The sequence below is a fragment of the Thamnophis elegans genome, chromosome 6 (genome assembly GCF_009769535.1).
Source record: "Thamnophis elegans isolate rThaEle1 chromosome 6, rThaEle1.pri, whole genome shotgun sequence".
Lineage (NCBI taxonomy): Eukaryota > Metazoa > Chordata > Lepidosauria > Squamata > Colubridae > Thamnophis > Thamnophis elegans.
In genome coordinates, this window is record NC_045546.1 from 72444991 (window position 1) to 72465416 (window position 20426).

Below are 20426 nucleotides of genomic sequence, written 5' to 3' on the forward strand. Positions count from 1 at the left end.
ACACACTGATTAAATTTCCCGGGAGAAAAAACATATTGGACTTGTACCTAAAACCCAATCAAGGTATGCCAGCTATTTCTCTCTTTAGAGGATTATTGTGTCAATGGAAAAGTAAATGCAAAAATAAAAGTTTACACTTATACAGACATACACCCTTCTATTACATATATTAAAGTTAATAGAGTTTAGGCACTTAAGAAATATGACTAATCACTAGGGAAGGCAAAACAGAAGACTGGTACAAGCCTCTGAGCATGGAATGAATGAATGATGTCATGTCCTTTGTTTGATCTCCAAACAAGATGGTAGAAAGCTCAACCATTTCATAACTCAGTTTCCTTAGCTGAAGTATAATGTTACGATTAATACCAATTCAGTTTATCTTTCCCTTTTAAGACTACATACCTGAGAAGTTGGTAGCCAACCACTGATGGGCTTCTGGATCAACGGAAATGTCAGCGTGCATGGATATATCATTATTTTCTTCACATGTTTGCCAGGTAGCCAAACTCATGCCCATTTCATGGTTGTATCCAATAGAAGTATCACTGCTAATACTTTCACCTAAATAAAAAAGTGAAATATAAAATAGGCTACAGTAATACAATCTGAAAATATGACTGAAGTAATTAAAATAGAAAATGTTACTATATGAATCTGGTGACATCATTATACAGTATTCTATTTCACCAATCATTTCAATAATGATTTTTCTGAAACACTCACATTTTTCTTTCTCTTTCTGATTTCCATGCTGTATGTCTGTCTTGAGATTTAATTCAGATGGAGTGTTGCTTTCCTGCATGATTTTGTGAAAAAATGTGTTTTATGTATTAATATAATAATTGCAATATAGCTTCATAATTTGTCTCTGTCAAAGCACTGATCAATCTCACACACTATTACTGTATAAGCTTCACAATATTAGATATCATTCCTTAATTATTTGATTTCATTTATTTTTCTATGTTCAGAGATGAAAAGAACAGCAAAACTTGTTAAAATAATTAACAGGGATAAAAAAGAAAATAAAAAGGACATGTGAATGTATATGTTAAAAAAAAGAATTGATAACACTATGTTAGCTGCTGTAAGGTGTCAAATTCTATTCTTGTCAAACCCAACATTATCTACCGTATTTTTCGGAGTACAAGACTCACCTTTTTTCCTCAAAAAAGAGGCTGAAAATCTGGGTGCGTCTTATACATTAAATACAGCATTTTCCCCCTCCCGAAGCCCCTCCACCTTCACCAAAATGGCCCTGTATAGCCTTATGAGCCTTAGCTTCTGGGGGCTGGGGAGGGCAGAAACGAGCAAAAATGAGCTGTTTTTTGCCCCCCCATCCCCCAGCATCCATAAGGCTATGCATGCAATTTGTTTAACAAAAAACAGGCCCGTTTTTTGCTCTTTTTTGCCCCCCCCCCCACCCCCAGGATCACTCTGCAAGCTGCCCCAAGGCTGTTCATGTCTTTTATTTGAAAAAAACCAGGCTCGTTTTTGCGAAAAACTGGCTGTTTTTCGGAGGTTTGCAGAGCGCAAAAACTTTTTTTTTCCTTTTGGAAAGCTCTTTAACTGATGAGAATTACATTGATCAAGTGCTGTGCCAGCAGAAACAAAGTTCCCTTCTCCAGCACATGGATAAATAAACCTGGAAACATCTGCCTACCTACCTACTCTCTCCATACCTTCCTACTGTATTTCTCTCTCTCTATCCCTCTACCTACCTACCTACCTACCTACCTACCTACCTACCTACCTACCTACCTACCTACCCTCTCTCTCTCCCTACCTACCTACTGTATTTCTCTATCTATTTATCTCTATTTCTCTCTCTATCCCTTTATCTACCTAGCTAGCTAGCTACCTACTGTATTTCTCTTTCTTCACTCCCTCTCTATCCATCTATCTACCTACCTACTTTTTTTAAAAAAAAATGTCTCTTCAAAACCTTGGTGCGTCTTATACTCTGAAAAATACGGTAATTGTAATTGCATACCGTGTTGCATACTGTATTTTTTGGAGTATAAGATGCACCTTTTCCCCTAAAAGGTGAAAATTTGGGTGCGTCTTATACACTGAATGTAGTCTCACCCACCCATCAGACCCAACCCTTTGGCCTCTGCCTCCCAGCAATTTATCTCCTTGCAGCAAACGGTGGCTTGCAGAGGCTGCAATATGCTATAGCAGTGGTTCTCAACCTGTGGGTCGGGACCCCTTTGGGGGTCGAACGACCCTTTCACAGGGGTCGCCTAAGACCATCGGAAAACATATATTTTCAATGGTCTTAGGAAACAAGACACAAATTTTATGGTTGGGGGTCACCACAACATGTGGAACTGTATTAAAGGGTCGTGGCATTGGGAAGGTTGAGAACCACTGGGCTATAGTAATCTCTGCAGCCTGAAACAGAGGTCGGCAGGGAGATAAGCACCATCCGAATGGTTGCTTATCTGTTTCTCTCAATTCGTGCTGCCTTGCCTCTCAACCTCGGAGTCTCCCTAAGCACTCCGCTAGTGTCACTGGCAAAGCCCGATCTCGAAAGATCAAAGGGCTGGCGCTAGAAGCAAATGGGTTGCTAGAAGCAGCGTGACAACGATCCGACTGCAACGCCTCTCTTCGCTACAAGCCTCTCTCGCCGTTAGAGGGACAGTTTACGGGTGGCCTCAGCGGCCACAGAGCCAAAGTGCTGCCACCACTTTGGTACAAGCCGCCCCCAGAACAACAACTTCAAAATGTCCCAGCCACAGTGTTTCCGGCTGCCTTTCAGCTTCTATTTAATGAAGGACGACATGGTTTCGCAGGTAGAAATTGGTGAGGCGCGATAGTCTCAGCTGGAGGCCAGCAGGGATCTGAGTCACACTGAGTGACCAGACAAAGAGTACTCCACTCTCTCCCGCCCTGTCAGTTTGCTTTGGACAGGCAGAGGTGCCTCAGGGCGAGCTGTGGCTCAGGTCCCTTTTGCTCCAGCCCCAAATGACAGCTCAGATCCAATCCAACTCTCACTACAGCCAAAGTCCAGAACTGAGATTAATGATAAATCTTTAAAACCACACTGAAACCAATTAATTTCAGGAGATAGCAATGATACATCCATCCTCTGAAGTGGACTGAGTCGAAAAGCTGGGTGAGGCTAGCAACAAGGGGCGTGTCTTAACTATCTTTCATCAGACTCAGTCCAATCAGAAGGTGGACAATGTCAACCCATGCATGGATGCTATCTCCACCTCTATTGAGAACTTGCTGTTTGCTCCACGTGGCAAATTGCTGGGAGGCAGAGGCAGATTTTTTTTCTTGTGCTAATCAAGCTGTTTGCTGCAAGGAGGTAAGTCAATAAATATAAATGCCTATAGAATGTTTAAATTATTAAACTTATTTTTTAAAGACTGCTTTATTATTGTTCAAGCCAGCTTAACAAAATGAAGAAGCTTTTTAAAATAAATGCTTGATCTGAAGAGGGCCAGTGCTATTGTATCTTCTTTTAAATAGCAGAGAATAACTATACTTAACTATTCCTTAATATAACTATTCCTTAATTTTGAAGGAATCAGGTTAATCTCCAAAACTGAACACTTCAACAAGAGAATAATTATGGAAGTTATCAAAATAGAGAAACACCCCCACAACATGAATAAATGGGACGATACCTCCCGCCTACCAGACATCTGGAAACCAGCCCTGGTAAACAAATGAACCCCATCCACCACCCAGACCCACCACCCAGACTGTTACAACACAAAACAACAACGGACCCACAGCTAGCACCAATCAGCACCAATCTACCAATCATGATACAGCCACACATCCAATCAATCCACTTACTGAAACAAAGCCAGCACTCCACACACACACACCACCCCAAACCAAGATTTATAGAAAGACAGCAGCTCCGGCCACACTTTAAACCAAAAACACCAGCCTGAGGATATATATATATATATATATCTTAGTTCTACCTTTTTTCATAACATGCTTCCATTATTTACACTGTCAGTTGTTAGCATAAAACATAGCATAACAGCACAACACATTATTTTAATATAATGAAATTTAAACATATGTCTTCTTTTAATATGTGTTATGATCCTATTTATTTGTACTTACTTCTTGTAGTGTATTTTCCTTGTTCATGGTCTCATTTTTTTGAACAGATCTGGATCCTGAAGTTAAATTTTGTGAACTTTCTGTTTTTCTAACTGTGAAATACGAGTGGAATGTTATGGATTATAAAATTAATAAATTGATTTGAATATGTTTATTTCATTATTTAAAATATACAATTTTATAAATTATGAAAATATAAATCTGTGTATTTACATTTATATAATAACATATTAAATTCATATCATAAGTATTATTAAACATATTTAATTAATTATTGGATATATTAACAATCATAAATGTATAAATAAAATGTGGTGTACTCTTTTTAAAAGGTTTAAAAAAATAACTGGTAAAAATTAGTGTGTTGAATGTAGGTTTAACTGAGGTTAGTTACTTTGCAAACTGCAAAATCTCATTAAGTATTTAGGAAAAGAGCTGGCTTTGAAAAATGACAGTTATTGCCTTCTGGTGATTAAAAAATACTACATAAAATATAGGATCACTGAATATCAAGATCTTGCATAATGTAATGGTTTCCAAATGACTGCAAATCTGCTACATGTGAAGGATGCCCATTTATAAAAAGTCATTTATAACATGGTTGATTAAAATGCTTCTTCTGTTTTTGCATCCGTTTCACAGAGGCAGTTTGATGTAGAGATGAAGGTGTTCTAGTCCACCCTTAGGCAGGAAAGCGAGCTGTATAACTTTGGACCAGATACACTTTCTCAGCCCAATCCATCTCTTAGGATTGTTGTTTGCCAACTTCAGTTGTACAAACTGAAGTTTATACAAGTTCAGTTGTATAAAAAAGGTGAGATAATAATATATATGTTGGTTTATGATTGTAATGAACATTTGTTTTGCTTTGTTTTTTTATATCTGGGGTTGTTGCCTTGTATGGGACATTTATATTCCAACAAGGAAAGCTGTTTAAATATGAGTAATCTGATTCATATTTATTTAAAATAAATTCTACTGAATTGACTGGGTTTTATTTTTGCTATGTTAGTGTATGCTTTATATAAATGGGCTATATTTAAAAATCGCCATCAGTCTTACTGGTATAAATGTAAAAAATGAACTTTTAAATCATTGTTATTATAAAAATTAATAATGAATTGTTGTATTTTTAAAATGCTTGGACAGATTTGTAAACAATAGAAGACAGAAAATGGCATAGTAAATAAATTTAGCACATGGTATGAATGTTTCAGATGTTGTTACATGCAGCGATTGCATATGAAAATAATTCGTTCTCAAAGTGTTTCTAGGTTACCTTGGAAAACATCGGAACTGCACTGATCTCTAATATCAGAGGTACTACTGCTTCGAGTTAATTGATCCAGGTCTGAAAAAGGACTCTTATATTCTGCTCCCAATAAGTTAACTGGTTGCTGATTCACAATTCCTGATCCATTTTCTGATAGTTCCTGTTGTTCACTTTCTATAGGGATTGATATAAAAGTTTTATCAATTACATTTTTAAAATGTCTGTATCTATTTCTTATAAAGGTCTTTGACTTATTAAAATATTTACATACTGTATATACTCGAGTATAAGCCTAGTTTTTCAGCCCACTTTTTGGGCTGAAAAAAGCCGCCTCGGCTTATACTCGAGTCAGTGAAAAATTTGCCCGAAATGGAGGAGAAAAAGGGGCGGGGCCATGCCGCTGGGTGACACTCGTGAATGGCCCAGTGCCCCTGTGAGTTTCCCCTCTGTGTCAGTTTGCCGCGCAGCGCGCACCGCACCATCCACCCTCCTCACGTTCTAATGTAATGCAGGGCTGTCTTACGATTCCCCTTCCTCCCCCTCCTGCCGCTCTGCAACGATGTCCCACCTCCTCCTTGTTATGGCAAGCAGCCACATAGCGATGTCCCACCTCCTCTGGTACAGTGATCCAATGATAGGAATCACTGTGCCGTGTGTCATAGGAGGCAGGACATCGCTCCCGCGGCTGCACGGGACATCATCATCACAGCGGGACATCAGCATCATGAGGTGAGTGAAGTATTTCATTGAATACACCGCTAGTTTACTGTTTTTCTTTGAAATAAATATTCAAAAACATTATTGGTATCTATTTTTATTTTTGAAATTTACCGGTAGCTGCTGCATTTCCCACCCTAGGCTTATACTCGAGTCAATAACTTTTCCAGTTTTTTGTGGTAAAATTAGGTGCCTCGGCTTATATTCGGGTCGGCCTATACTCGAGTATATACGGTACTTATCAATTAACATATAAAACATTGTCACTTAGCTACAAGGTAAACATATAATACAATTTAAGCCATTGTACTATTGACTTGTGATGGGAATGTCCTTTGATCTGAAGTATGAAGGGATATCTAAAACTACTAAGAACTTATCAGAACACCCCTTTCTTCTCAGCAAAATTAATTTTTTTCCAATAAAATAAATTCCTTTATGTAAGAAATATGGTAGCTGTAAAGAAATTTCAAATATCAGCTTTTGTTTCATTTATCCTTTTTAAAAAAATGTATTATGTTTTGAACTCTGTGCAAGAAATACTTGTACAATGATTGAAATTGAAACAGTTCTAATTATGAATCTGATATCCCTGTATGTGATTGGAAGTACATCTGGCCATTTACTACAAGAATAGCTGGAATGCCATAATGGGAAAACAAGGGCTGACAAACTGCTGCTGCCATATGTTTGATTGTTTGAGATATGAACTAAAAATTACGCTACCATGAGAATGCAGACAGAGTATGTCTCAATATTACACAGAGCTATCCATAATTCAAAATAACTCTACTGGCAACTTTTAAGAAGTGCACTTAAAAGTACTAACTACATTGAATTCTGCATTTATACTCATTGTTATTTATTTATTTATTTATTAGACTTATATACCGCTTTATAGGGCTTTCAGCCCTCTCTAAGTGGTTTACAGATTTTTAGCAAATTGAGTCAGCAAATTGCCCCCATAGTCTGCGTCCTCATTTCACCCACCTCGGAAGGATGGAAGGCTGAGTCAACCTTGAGCCGGTGAGATTTGAACCGCTGAACTGCAGATAACAGTCAGCTGAAGTGGCCTGCAGTACTGCACCCTAACCACTATGCCACCTCGGCTCTTGTTGTTACCTATTCTTTGTTGTGGTATCTATGATTTACCCATAAAGTGAAAGCACATAAGAATATATTAAACTGATATATAATATACAATTGTAACATAACATTGACCTCCAATTTTTCATATTTATTTAGTAAATCTAGTTATTTTTTTTTGTATTGGTTGAATCTTCATATCTGTGTTCAATGATATTTCCTCAGACTACATCTGCAAGGCTTTCCTCCTGAAACATTCACACCCAATATTTCAGTGTAGCATTTTATCTTACTGTGTGCAGTCGTAAAACCCAGAGACATGAGTTTTTTTGAGAAATGCAATAATTCTGGACCTCAAGATAAGAAGGATCAGTTTTTAACAAATATATATTTTGAATTCCTCAGATGTCAAAATGTTATGTGGACAAATGAACAAGTTGGTTTGTGAAACCAGCATAAGCCTATTTACCCCCCATATTTTTCATAACAAAATGTGAGTTTCAAGTTATTTAATAAAATTTTCCTTGGGAAATTGGTTTATAGTATTCTGGTTCCAAAAACATGACTCCTCTTATTGTTGCCATGCTTCCAATACTTCTAAATTTAAATGGGAACGCCTGGCATTTGTAGTTGTGTCCGAAAACTGTATCAATCTGGGAAAGACAAGAATCCTTGCAGACATGATTCCTAGTTGATTTGTAACTATCAGTCCACAAGAAGAGCAGGACAGCCTCCTAGCCTCTCCATCTATGACAAAAGTGGAAGAGGCAATAATAGACTTGGCAGCTCTTCTATTGAACAGCAGCATTTCTAAAGGGGAATGAAGGTATTAATGGAAAAATAAAATCACATCAATGAACTCAATGCTTCTGCCATATCACTCAACAAAAGCACTCTCGAGCCTAGCAGCAGGTAGCATCCCTGAAAGGGGGACAGACAGTGGAGATGGCAGCAAGAGCTGGATGATTTAACAATGGAAGCAGAACTTAAGTGCGCAAAGAGGACTTACAATATCAGCCATCTTTTGATAGATCTCTGGTATCATTTAGTTGCTCTGCTTGTGGTAGAGCTTGGAAATCTTACAGTGAGGACTTGCATCCAAAAGAAGCAGAACAAATAAAGTATTTGCATTTCCCATTTGCCCTTCCTCTTAAAATAAATTCATCTTGCTAAGATGATTGACCTCCAGTTGACAAACATGGGTAAATCAGTGGATATTGCCACCATTCTCTTAGCAGGCTATCCAATCCAACTCCAATTCTATAAAAAATTGTATCACGATTAGGAACTAGAATCATAGTTAATTCCCTTTCCTCATTTTCTCAAATACAGTTGGCTAAATTGGAAAAGAAGCTTAAAGATATAAGGGAATTGGAATATGTGTGTGTCTATGATGTGATTTACTGTGAGCTGGGGAAAATCAGCTGCTGATTTAGCTACATAGTGAGAAAAGGAAGGTGTCAAGAATAGGTAGTGTGAGGATTTATCTCATTCAAACTGTACTATATATGTATATGTGTATGTATGTATGTATGTATGTATGTATATATATATGTGTGTGTGTGTGTGTGTGTGTGTGTGAGAGACAGAGAGAGAGAGAGAGAGTTGCATTTGTGCTGATAAATAAATAAATAAAGGGAGACTAGTATAGATCTATTTCAAGCTATTTAGCTCTCATCAGCTAGCCATACCCTTACTGGGATTTGAACCTGGGCTGTATTACATATTAGGCAGCTGTATTAGCCACTGGGCCACAGGTTCTCCTCCTTTATCAGCTACGCCAGGGAAATAGGTATGTATTGTGTCACAACCCCTGGTATGCCCAAATATGGGAGGAAGCATACTGCTTCCTTTCTCTGTCTATTGGCCCATCACAAGAGACCATCATGACAGAAAGCCATTATTTTTACTGTTGCCTTTGTTATATATATTCATTGACAAGTGAGTATTGTTCAAGGGAAATTGGTACATGTATAGAAAATATTTGGGTTTCAGTCTCAAAGAAACATGGGAATCTAAACAAGATTTCAGATTGTTAATGCTTACTTTCCGACATACTTGGAAAAACACCAATGTATTCTCAAAATACAAAATCAAAATGCAATATTATGTAATATTAGGATGTTGTACGTAAGATATAGGGTAAAATAAAGAAGAAAACAATCTTGCTAAATTATAACAACTGTATAATATCATACCTGAAAAAGTGCAAGAGTAAGAAGTGTAAGAGATATCAGGGAAGAGAGAGCTCACAGTATGAAGGAGAAGAGGCACACTTTTAGTGGCTGGCAAAGCCTCACAGAGACGAGCACAGTTGTTGATAGACAGACTTCGCTTCGCTTATAGGGAAAAATAAATTAATAGAAGTAAAAGAGTAATTTTATTTTACTTGGCAGAATGATGTTTTTTCCACATATAATAGAAAATAACATGTTTAGAATCTCACAAACATGAATGCTGTGCATATACAATTCATTAAGGTAAAAAAGCAGTGCAGAAGAAATTCAGTAAAGTGTATCTATTTCCAAGGTTATCAGTATTCAAGGTTTTTTTTTTAGAAAGCCAGTTTATTAGAAAAAAGAACTAGAGGACAGATAGAAAATCTCGCTTTTGGAGCTTCTGTAGCATTAATGTTACTAATCATCCTTAATTCTCTGTGTTACTGATTCTATAGAGGGGCCGCAGTGGGTCACGTGGTAAGACGATGAGCCTGCACACCGCTGAGGTCAGTGGCTCAATTCCCATAAGTGAAAAAAACGTGTAGGTGTAAGGTGTATGAGCCTCCCCCCGATTGCCTATTGACATTCACGCATCCGGCGGGTAAAAGTAACACCACCCGAAAAAATTCCTTTCACAGACGCAGCCAGCCACCTCGATGATCCCTGGCGTGCCATACGCTAAAAAAAAAAAAAAAAAAAAAAACACCCCACCCTAATTCTATAAAAAGCACATCTTATGATTGCACGTTGTATTACTAAAGAGAAAATGGCTACATCATCATCTAGGAATCTGTTAAGAAGATGGCAACGGTACAGTTGTGGCATAAAAGTAAATATAGTTTACCTGGTGATATCAGCATTGACAAAATCACCATCAGTCAATTGGAGCTTTACCTGTTACATCCTGCAACAATTTAATACTTAACACCATCAAATAATCTGCCTATCCCAGATCCTTGAGAAAGATGACTAAAAATGCCAAATCGAGTCTAAACATTTGGCTGACTTTGCAACAAATAATAATCCATCAAAAACAACATCTGCCTATCCCGGGTCCTTGGGAACTACTCGCTAAAGGGGTTAAAACGCCAAATCCAGTCTAAACACCTGACTGACTGTAATCCTCATCATCATCAAGTTATCTTTGCTAAAGCCTAAAAACTGCATTGGCAGTGGTGCAAAATAATTAGACTTCAAATAGCAGTTTTGAGTATTCTGAACACAAAACAACATCGAGAATTTTGTTCCTTATTAGTTCAAGTTTCTCAATGTTCCCAAGTTTTATTTTTAAAGAATGAACTGTTTTCCAGTACGCTGCTTGGAGAGTCCAAGCAATGGGTTAAACTCAGCCAATCTGCCCAGGACTGAATCGAAACTTTAGCCATGCCTCTGGTGTTGCCTTGACTTGCCAGATTTTCAATTCAATCAAAGCCCAGTGGACGCATTTCTCAGTTTCTAACACCCTCAGGTGCCAAGTGGCTGCTCTATCCACAATTCTTGCACCCGACAGTCACTCATCGCTTGGACGACACCCCGTCATCCGTAGCTTCCTGCGGGGTGCCACCAATCTGAGACCTCCAGTCGTCCATAGATACCCGTCATGGGAGCTCGAGGTGGTGTTATGGCCCTTATATCAGTGCCCTTTGAGCCTCTACATTCTGCCAGTTTGAAACCTCACCTTTAAGACAGTTTTCTTAATTGCCATTACGTCTGCTCGACAGATCTTGGAGTTGGCAGCTCTATCGGTGAGAGAGGAACTTGTGTCGGATTCATCCTGATAGAGTGGTCCTCCATCTGGACCAGACTTTTATTCCCAAGATCAACTCCTGGTTTCACTGTGCCCAGGAGTTCGTTCTCCTGGATTTTTGTCCTCATCCCACACATCTGAGGGAAAAGAGATTGCACATGCTTGACGTCCGCCACACTCTATGCAAGTACATCAAGCGTACGGCAGCTTTTAGATGTTCTGAATCGCTTTTCATCTCATTTCAACCTGCATCTCAAGGTCGCAAAGTCTCTTCATCCACCATCGGTTGCTGGCTACGGGCTTGCATCTCCCTCGCATACGTCTTACAATCCAGACCAGTGCCTCATTATATCACCGCACATTCCACGAGGAGTGCTGCTACCACAGTGGCCTGGGCGACCCAAGTGCCAATAGAAGAGATTTGCAAGGCAACTACTTGGACTTCCTTATTTCAATTTGTTCAGAACTATAAATTGGACAAATTTGCTTCTGCGGAGGGGGCTTTTGGGAGGCGAGTCCTACAGGGGATCCATAACAGCAGAGAGACCCTGGACTCTTCTGCTTCCCACCCTAGTGACACTTAGCTATGTCCCATTGCTTGGACTCTCCAAGCAGCATACTGGAAAATGACCATTGGCTTACCTGAAGGGTCGTTTTCAGTATGCTGCAAGGAGAGTCCAACCCCACCCTGGGGTCTTCTCCGCTATCACAGTTTTTTGGACCTTTTGGGGGTTTTTTGGACTAGTTTGGACTTCTTATCAATCTGTACAGTTCAACACCTTCATTGAAAATCTGGAAAGTCAAGGCAACACCAGAGGTGTGGCTAAAGTTTCAATTCAGTCCTGGGCAGATTGGCTGAGTTTAACCCATTGCTTGGACTCTCCAAGCAGCGTACTGAAAACCGTGACCTGACAAAACTGTGTCGCTAAAACCGCGATGTCATCAACGCGTCGCTAAAACCGCGACATCATCAACGCGCCGATAACAGCGCGTCGACAACAGCGCGTCAACAGAAGGGCGATTTACAACAGCGCGTCGGCAGAAGGGACAGTTCAGTTAAGGTAAGGGTTAGGTTTAGGGTTTGGGTTAGCGTTATGTTTAGGGTTAGGGTTAGGTTTAGGTTTACAGCGCCCTTCTGTCGGCACGCTGTTGTCGGCGCAATTCAGCGTTCATTCTTCGGCGCGGTTCAGAACTCGCGGTTTTGTCACTGCAGTTTAGTCGGGCGTGCTTTTGTCGGGCGCGCTTTTGTTGGTGAACCACTGAAAACGACCCTTCAGGTAAGCCAATGGTCATTCTAAGTTACAGAAATGTGGAAATATTCATTATCCAATAAAATAGCAAGCACTAATTCAGTCTTGATGCTACCCATTGAAGGTAGCCGAAGGACAGAAAGAAAACAGGTTGAGGGGAAGCCAATTAAACACATAGACTAACAATTGCTAATGTTTTGGGTATAACAAATAGGCTGCATTTTTAAAAAACAATTCAAATATAATGTATTATCTCTACATATCTTCATGTGCTTTCATTTGCAAAGAAATGATGCCAAAACCAAAAAATTATGTATATTGGTAATCTTGGCTTATGGGGGAAGTTGGATTCACTTAATGACAGCATGATTAACTTAACAACCACAACAAAATGGTTGTAAAATCAATTGCAACTCATTTAACAACCACATCGCTTAGTGATGAAAGTGCTAGTCCCAATTGTGGTTGCAATTTGAGGACTATCTGTGCACATACAGTAGTAATGTGTAATGAAGGCTATGCAGCTGAGCCTTTAGATTACTAAATGCAAGAACTATTGTGAAGTTGCTTGATGAGCTTTACATATTGGACAAAAAAAAATACACTATGCAAAATTTAAGAGTACTTGGTTAAGCGCATAGTTACTGTTTGTTATTTATGATTCATCCATTGCTGTTGTTACTTTAAAAACATTCAGGAGGTTTGACAGTAAGCAGCATTCAGCGTTGAATACAACTGTATTTTATCTAATCAAGGAATTCAAGCAACTGCTGTAATTCAAGAGCAAGCACTAGATACAAAAAGCATATTCAAAACATTTGCCTCTCATTCCCATCATATGAAATGAATTATCAAGTTCCTTCTTTGTTTTGGAAGATCTACTTTTTCACTAATTATAAGAAAATAAACTCTCACAGAACTCTTTCTGTTCTGGGTTCCTTCCTATAACAGAAACACTGACAAAAATGATTCTGAGTGAATTGGAAAAGATAAATAAAGGGATTCTTTCACAAATTAAATATTGTGCTTGCTACCAACAGATGCAGTTTATAAGAGATAGAAGTGTGAAAACAGTCCCATTCAATTAGTCTTCTTGTTGCCAGATCCTAAGAGGCAGATAGCTACCAGTATCATACAAATGTTATCCAGTGGCAGAGGCATCAATCTCATCTGAAAAAGCTTAGACAATGCATGCTACATTATTTATTGATGTAGAAAACCATAATCATGTTGTTAGCAGTGACCTGATAATTTTGTTCCAAAGGATGGGTTTGAATGTAAAGCTTTGAGAATTTCAAAGGTCCAAATAATTAACTTGATGTTTTCATTTGGAGAGCAACCATATCTCATTTACTCTAATAACTCAAGAGAGAAATCCAAATTCTATTAAAAACATTTGTTGATACTGTCATAAAAAAAGGCTCGGATGTGAAGGGAAAGCCTTCTATCAAAATATTCACTACAGAAGAGTGGCGAGTTACCTGGAAGATTTGCAAATTAGGTATTTACCAAGAAACAGAATAGAAAGAAAATGGGTCCCTTTGTTTCTTGAGGAGCTACATGAAATTGTTGGAGCATGGGGAAAGATGGAGAGTGGTTGTGCACAAGAACTCAATACAGGTAAGTCCTTAGTTAAGAATGGCAATTAGGATCAGAATTGCTGTTGCTAAGCACTGTGGTCATAAAGCAACATGCCACGTGAAGGTCCTGCTTAGTGACAGCAATTCTATCATTCCTGATTTCCATAGTTAAGTGAGACATTACATGGTTGCCATTTGCAACCTCTTGCCAGATTCCCCATTAGCTTTGCTTGCTTGAAGTCATGAAAAAAAGGCAACCACAGGCAACTGAGACATTATAATTGCAAGCCAGGTGTCAAGATTGTGATCATGTGAATGTGGAGTCTTACAGCAACTGAAACTCTGAGAACTAGTTGCAAGTACTACTTATTCAATGCTATTCCAAGTTTGGACTGTCACTAAATGTGTGGTTGTTAACTACCTGTAGCAAGCTAAAGGAGACTATAGTAAAGAACGATGAATTTGATACAATAGTTTTCCAAGCTAAGCAATAAGAGGAATGTTTTTGTATTATGGTGGAGAACAAGAAAACTATTTTCTCCTGGACAAGTTTCACAACTAAGATTAACCATATTTGTACACAGGTGGCTGATAATAGAACTAATTCATTCTGCTTAGTAATACTTTTCAACTGTACATCTTCTCCAAGGCGCAATGTTTCTGTACACTGATCAAATTCTTATCATATGGGAGATGCTAAGTTCTTGTCTTAACCTACTCCAACATTCCTATAGAATGGAACCAGAAGTAACTACAGGGGAAAATTAAGCTTACTATGAGAGTAGGGGTACCAGTGAATTTATCTTCTCATTATAAAGCTGTTACTTTGAAACTGGGAAAAATACCCCCAAAAGTCTACGTGATGAGTTATAAAACCAACCCTGTCTAACTATAAGTAGCTATAGCTAACAAAAATAGGGAAATGAGACAGAACTGAACCAGTGTATTTTGGATAGTTGAAACAATAGCTGCAGTTCATGTGAAGGCAAATGTTACCAACAATTTTAAAAACTATTTGAAAATCTTCATTCTAAAGGGCCTCTGGCTGCAGCCAGAATATTTTTGCAGAGAGTTGGTATTAAGAAAAGTAATTCTTCCTAGCTTGCTGTTCAATTTTTTGCAATGAATACAATTTTGTACTACATGCTAAAGGTGTGATGGGTAAGGAGAATGCCTGTCAGTAGCTGGCAATTTGTAACACATTTAATAGATGCCTACACTCATTTTGATGCTGTATGCCAGCAGTCTCCAACCTTTCTAGCTCTAGGGATCGGTTTCATGGAAGACAATGTTTTTGCATGCAACCTACATCCTGGGCATGTACAGATGAAGTTTTGTGGTTCCTAACAGGCCATGGACTGGTACCAATCTACAGCCTGGGGGCTGGGGAACCCTACTATAGACCATATCTCCATTACAAATATAGAAATCTTTGCAAGAATTTATGAGAAGTATCTGGAATTGATGAGTAGGCAACATATGATGTTATGAAGCATGAACTCTCTGGCGAAAGTCCTGTCCCATTTAAAAAGGTTTTCGGGTCTAAGCAGTGTTTCATCCATGTGTGACAAACAGAGACCTCAAAGATATAATTAGGAAGTGGCCAGCTAAACATGAGTTCTCTGTGGAAACTAACTCTGGATTTTTCAAGAAACCACGATTAAAACAAGCCATGATTTAAATTAGTAACGATGAATGAAGAAAAGTGAAACACCACCATCACCACCTGGCAACACTGGAGTTGAAAATGTCTTACTAGGAACCCCAGAAAACTTGTAAAAGAAACTGGGAAAAAATCAGAGGAATATATTTTACAGTAGAGGTAAATCAAAGTTGCTGAAAAATTTCAAGCATTTTCGAACATTGAAAGAATGCAAAAGTATTTGTTATGTATTTTACAGGAATTTTGTTTTTACTCTTAGAGCTCCAACCATTTAAAACTATATAACTTATAACAACACTGAACCTGCCAGTCACAATAATCTTGTAGTTTAATAGCAAAGGCCTTTACATTATACATATACAATCTTTGAATCTTTCATAAAATTAAAGAACCAAATTACATTCTTGAAAACATGTGCACACATATACAGTAAATACAGGTTAAACCATACATATAGGAATTTCAAAGGTTGTTTCAATCAATACAATGCAACTCTCCACTGAATAACCAGAATAAAAAACCAAGTATGTGCTGCCAAATTATAACATCATGATGATTGCATGAATAACCCAACTATTTTTAGATACAGATATGTGAAATCTCAATTAGTTTGCAATCCCAACTACTATTTTCTACCATCCTACAATTTAAAAATGTTTAATTTACATATTGATTAATTCTATATAATTAATAATGAATAACCAAAACAGAAAGTTCGCCTTGCTACTCCCATCCAAGTTAAGTGTCTTTTACTAACTGGACCAGAAATACGCACGCCAATATTTGATTGACATACAAATTCTAAGCCAAAGGAAGGGTTGCTAGATCTTTAGAAGAGTCCTAGGGAAATAAAAACAATTTATATGCAGAATTATATAAAAGCCACAACAAAAAACAGGTTGTTTAAAAAGCAACTCAACAAATCAAAAGAAATATAAAATGTTAGAAATTAATTTTTTTTTAAAATCACTGACATTTTTATTATTAGAACACAAAATTTCCTGTTTCTAACCTGTTGTTCTCTGGCGCACTATATTTCTTGCTTTCTCCATTCCTGGTATTCCTGAGGTGGTAGCACTCCTAAACCTCATAGGTTCTGCAACATCAGGATGATCTCTCCAGCTTAAAGAAAACGATCTTCCAACTGCAGCTCCTTTTTGAGATTCCAAAATGCCACCTTTCAATAACGGAATGTACAGCAAAATTAACCTTAATGTACTTTGAGAATTCAAGAAGATCAGATTGTAAATAAAAATCCAATTGACAAGAACAGTTAACCAACTGATTAATTTCCAATACAAGTGCCTAAGCAGGAATTGCCATTTAAATTGTTTAAAATGATTTCTAGCACCAAAACTGTAAACAAATTCTGATTTCAGGAATGTAATTAAGGAATAATTAGATAATGAACACAACCCATTGGAAACTTCTCCAATAAATGAGTTTTTCTAAGAATTTGCTGAAGCAGGAAGTTAATGCTAGCCATGTCAATAAAAACAGTAAAAGAAAGGTATTAGAAGTTAATACCACTTTATAATGCCTTGCTAAGGCCACACTTGGAATACTGCATTCAGTTTTGGTCACCATGATGTAAAAAAGATGTGGAGACTCTAGAAAGAGTGCAGAGAAGAGCAATAAAGATGATTAGGGAACTGAAGACTAAAGCATATCAAGAATGGTTGCGGGAGCTGGGTATGTCTAGTTTAATAGAAAGAAGGACTAGGGGAGACATGATGGCAGTATTCCAATATCTCAGGGGTTGCCACAAAGAAGAGGGAGTCAAACTATTCTCCAAAGCACCTGAGGGTAGAACAAGAAGCAATAGGTAGAAACTAATCAAGGAGAGAAGCAACTTAGAACTGAGGAGAAATTTCCTGACAGTTAGAACAATTAATCAGTGGAACAGCTTGCCTCCAGAAGTTGTGAATGCCCCAACACTGGAAGTCTTTAAGAAGATGTTGGATAGCCATTTGTCTGAAGTGGTGTAGGCTTTCCTGCCTAGGCAGAGTGTTGGACTAGAAGACCTCCAAGGTCCCTTCCAACTCTGTTATTGTATTATTTTTCAGACATTAAGAGTATTTCTCATGACACTGCTAGGATAGGTATTTTTAAAAAAATTATCATTCCAGAATTATGCAAATAAATAACTAATAAACATTTCTTAGATTTCCACTAGGTTCTGCATTGAAATAAAGTATTATCTATTTTTGAATTTGATCACAAGAAAATAAACCGCTTACACATGTTGGAGAATGTCAAATTCCCATGAGTAGGTAAAACAGGTACTTTTTAGGGGAAATCATATATAGAGACCTCATGTAAACACATTATCTCCTTGCATAAGAGCCCTTTATATATTTAGAATAAGCTATAAAATTGCATTGGAATGCAATATTTGTCTTTAGTAAATAAATAGCATTTACCATTTTTCTCATTTTATACAAATAATTTCATTCATTTCCTTATCAGTTACCTCTTCCTTTTTGTATTTTCTCTTTTTGTTCACTTAGCTTATCTAGTGGCAAGTTGGTCATTTCAACACCGTATACTGTTCTTGCTAAAACAGATGTTAGAGAATCCATTATATTAGCCCATTCCATTATTAGTTCTTCCCAATCTGTAAGGGATGATAGTACACGTAGCAACTCGTCCCAGAGCTCACGAGAAATATAAACACTCAAATTTGCCCGGATCCAAGCCACGATGAGAGTCTGTGGTTAAAAGATAAGGAAGAAAAGAGAACAGATTGGATTATCATCTTGAAATGAATGAAATTCAAATGAACTGGTTTCTAGGTAATCCTTGATTTATAACCATTAATTTAGTGACTGTTCAAACGTTACAATGGCACTTAAAAAAGTGATTTATGACAGTTTTCACACTTATGAGAGCTGCAGCATTCACCACAGTCAGGTGATCGAAATTTAGATTCTTGGCATTTATGACAATTGCAGTGTTTCAGGAATCATGTGATAACCTTTTGTGACCTTCTGAGAAGCAAAGTGAATGGGGAAGCTTACTAACTGCTACAGTGATTCACTTAGCAACTGTGGCAAGAAAGGTCGTAACGTGGGGCAAAGATCATTTAACAACAGTCTTGCTTAGCAATGGAAATCTAGAGCTCGACTGTGGTCGTAAGTTAAGGATTATCTGTGCATATTTCTAAAGAAAGGAGAAGATAGATACATTTATACCGGATTAAAGTGTTATTTCAGGTTGATTCTCTAACTTGAATAAATATACACTCCGCAAACCATTCTGTTAACATAATGTTCCCATTGTAAAACAGTTTAATCTGACAACAGAAAGACCTGTTGCAGAGTTGTGCTACTTCCAGAATTGTATCTCTGAATATATAATATATAGTAAGATCAATACCTATAAGCCTATCCCTAATTTATTTAATGGGAAGTAAAATTGTTATTTCAAATAAATTCTATCTAGTTTTGAGAAACTATTTCAGTCTTAGAGCATGAAGAGGCCTATATTCAGAACAATAGATATGTCATTTATTCCACCTCCATTTTCCTGTTCTCTATGCTGAAATCTCAGGAATAAACATTGGTTATATTGCAGTATTAAAACTACAAATTTAATTGCAGGAAGTGACTGACATAGACAAGGTGTTTAATGATGATTCAAAATTATGGAAAGGGTGCCTTAGGGCCTGTAAAGCACATCTAGCTGTTGTAAAATGTTGCACACACACACCCGGAGTCACATGATCTCAATCTGGGTATGTGGCAACCTGTTGCACTTACGAATAGTTGCCAAGCAGCCTGCCACGATGTGATCACCATTTGTAATCTTATCTGCTAGGTTCCCCAGACAGGCAATGGGGAAGGTAGCAGGGAAGGTTACAAGTTGCTCCCTCCTGCTGAGGGGACTCCCTCTTACCTCTGTGGGCTGGCTGAAAGAGCTGCCTGCTGAGGGGAGTGAAACTCCTTTTAGCAGGATGGAGAAATGGAGCATAGATCCCAAAGAGCTAAGCTCCATTTCTCCATCCCGACGAAGGTGTCCCCTTCTGTGCAAGGCGAATTGAACTCGTTTAGCAGAAACAGAACTCAGATCCTAAGTTCATGCAAGGAAAGATGTTCCTTTCCCTATGTGGAGAAGAGCTCAACCCTTTCGCCAGAGCTGAGAAACACAGCTCAGATCCTGATGATTTGAGCTCCATTTGTGCACTCCACATGACTTACCTGTCAGGTGCAAAGGGCAGCTGGCATCCTTCAACAGGCAGCTCTTTTAGCAAGTCTCTAGAGATGAAAGGGAGGCAAGATCCAAGCAGGATTCTAAGCTTTTGGTCAGAGAGGGAGCATTATAAGGTAAGAGTGTGGGATGCTCAGGCAGGTGGGGAAGGCCCTGGGATGCCTGGCATACACCATACTCAAGTATCTCTTTGCTCAGGGACTGAAAATTGTCCTTGCATTTAGCCAGAGAGCCTTTTCATCTTCTGAGTGGAGCATCCTAGTGTCCCGTCCCCCCAGAAGCACCCTGCATCCCTGGCGTGGGACTCCCTCCACTTAACAACCTCAACTGTGAGTACTGGGACTGCAGTCTTTGAGCAAAGCAGTCATGTGGGTAGTCATATCACTTAATGACCACTTCACTCAACAACTGAGATTTCAATCTCAATTGTGGTCATTATACTTTTACTTTTTTACTTTTATTAAACATTTATAGGCCGCCCTTTTCCCTGAGGGGACTCAGGGCGGCTTACAATAATAGGGGAGGGGAGTGCAGGACAAAACACAAAAAGAAAATGTGAGTAAAAATAATCAGCGGTAAAA

General features: G+C 38.2%; 1 protein-coding gene across 1 annotated transcript in view; it reads right to left on the reverse strand.

Annotated features, from left to right (window-relative positions):
- RALGAPA2 (Ral GTPase activating protein catalytic subunit alpha 2) overlaps positions 1 to 20426 on the reverse strand; it is a 194857-nt gene that overhangs the window by 128311 nt on the left and 46120 nt on the right. Inside the window, 6 exon segments of the mRNA XM_032219499.1 lie at positions 406 to 564; positions 727 to 799; positions 4102 to 4193; positions 5381 to 5548; positions 16649 to 16813; positions 18110 to 18347. Of these exon segments, the coding sequence (XP_032075390.1) occupies positions 406 to 564; positions 727 to 799; positions 4102 to 4193; positions 5381 to 5548; positions 16649 to 16813; positions 18110 to 18347 (895 nt within the window).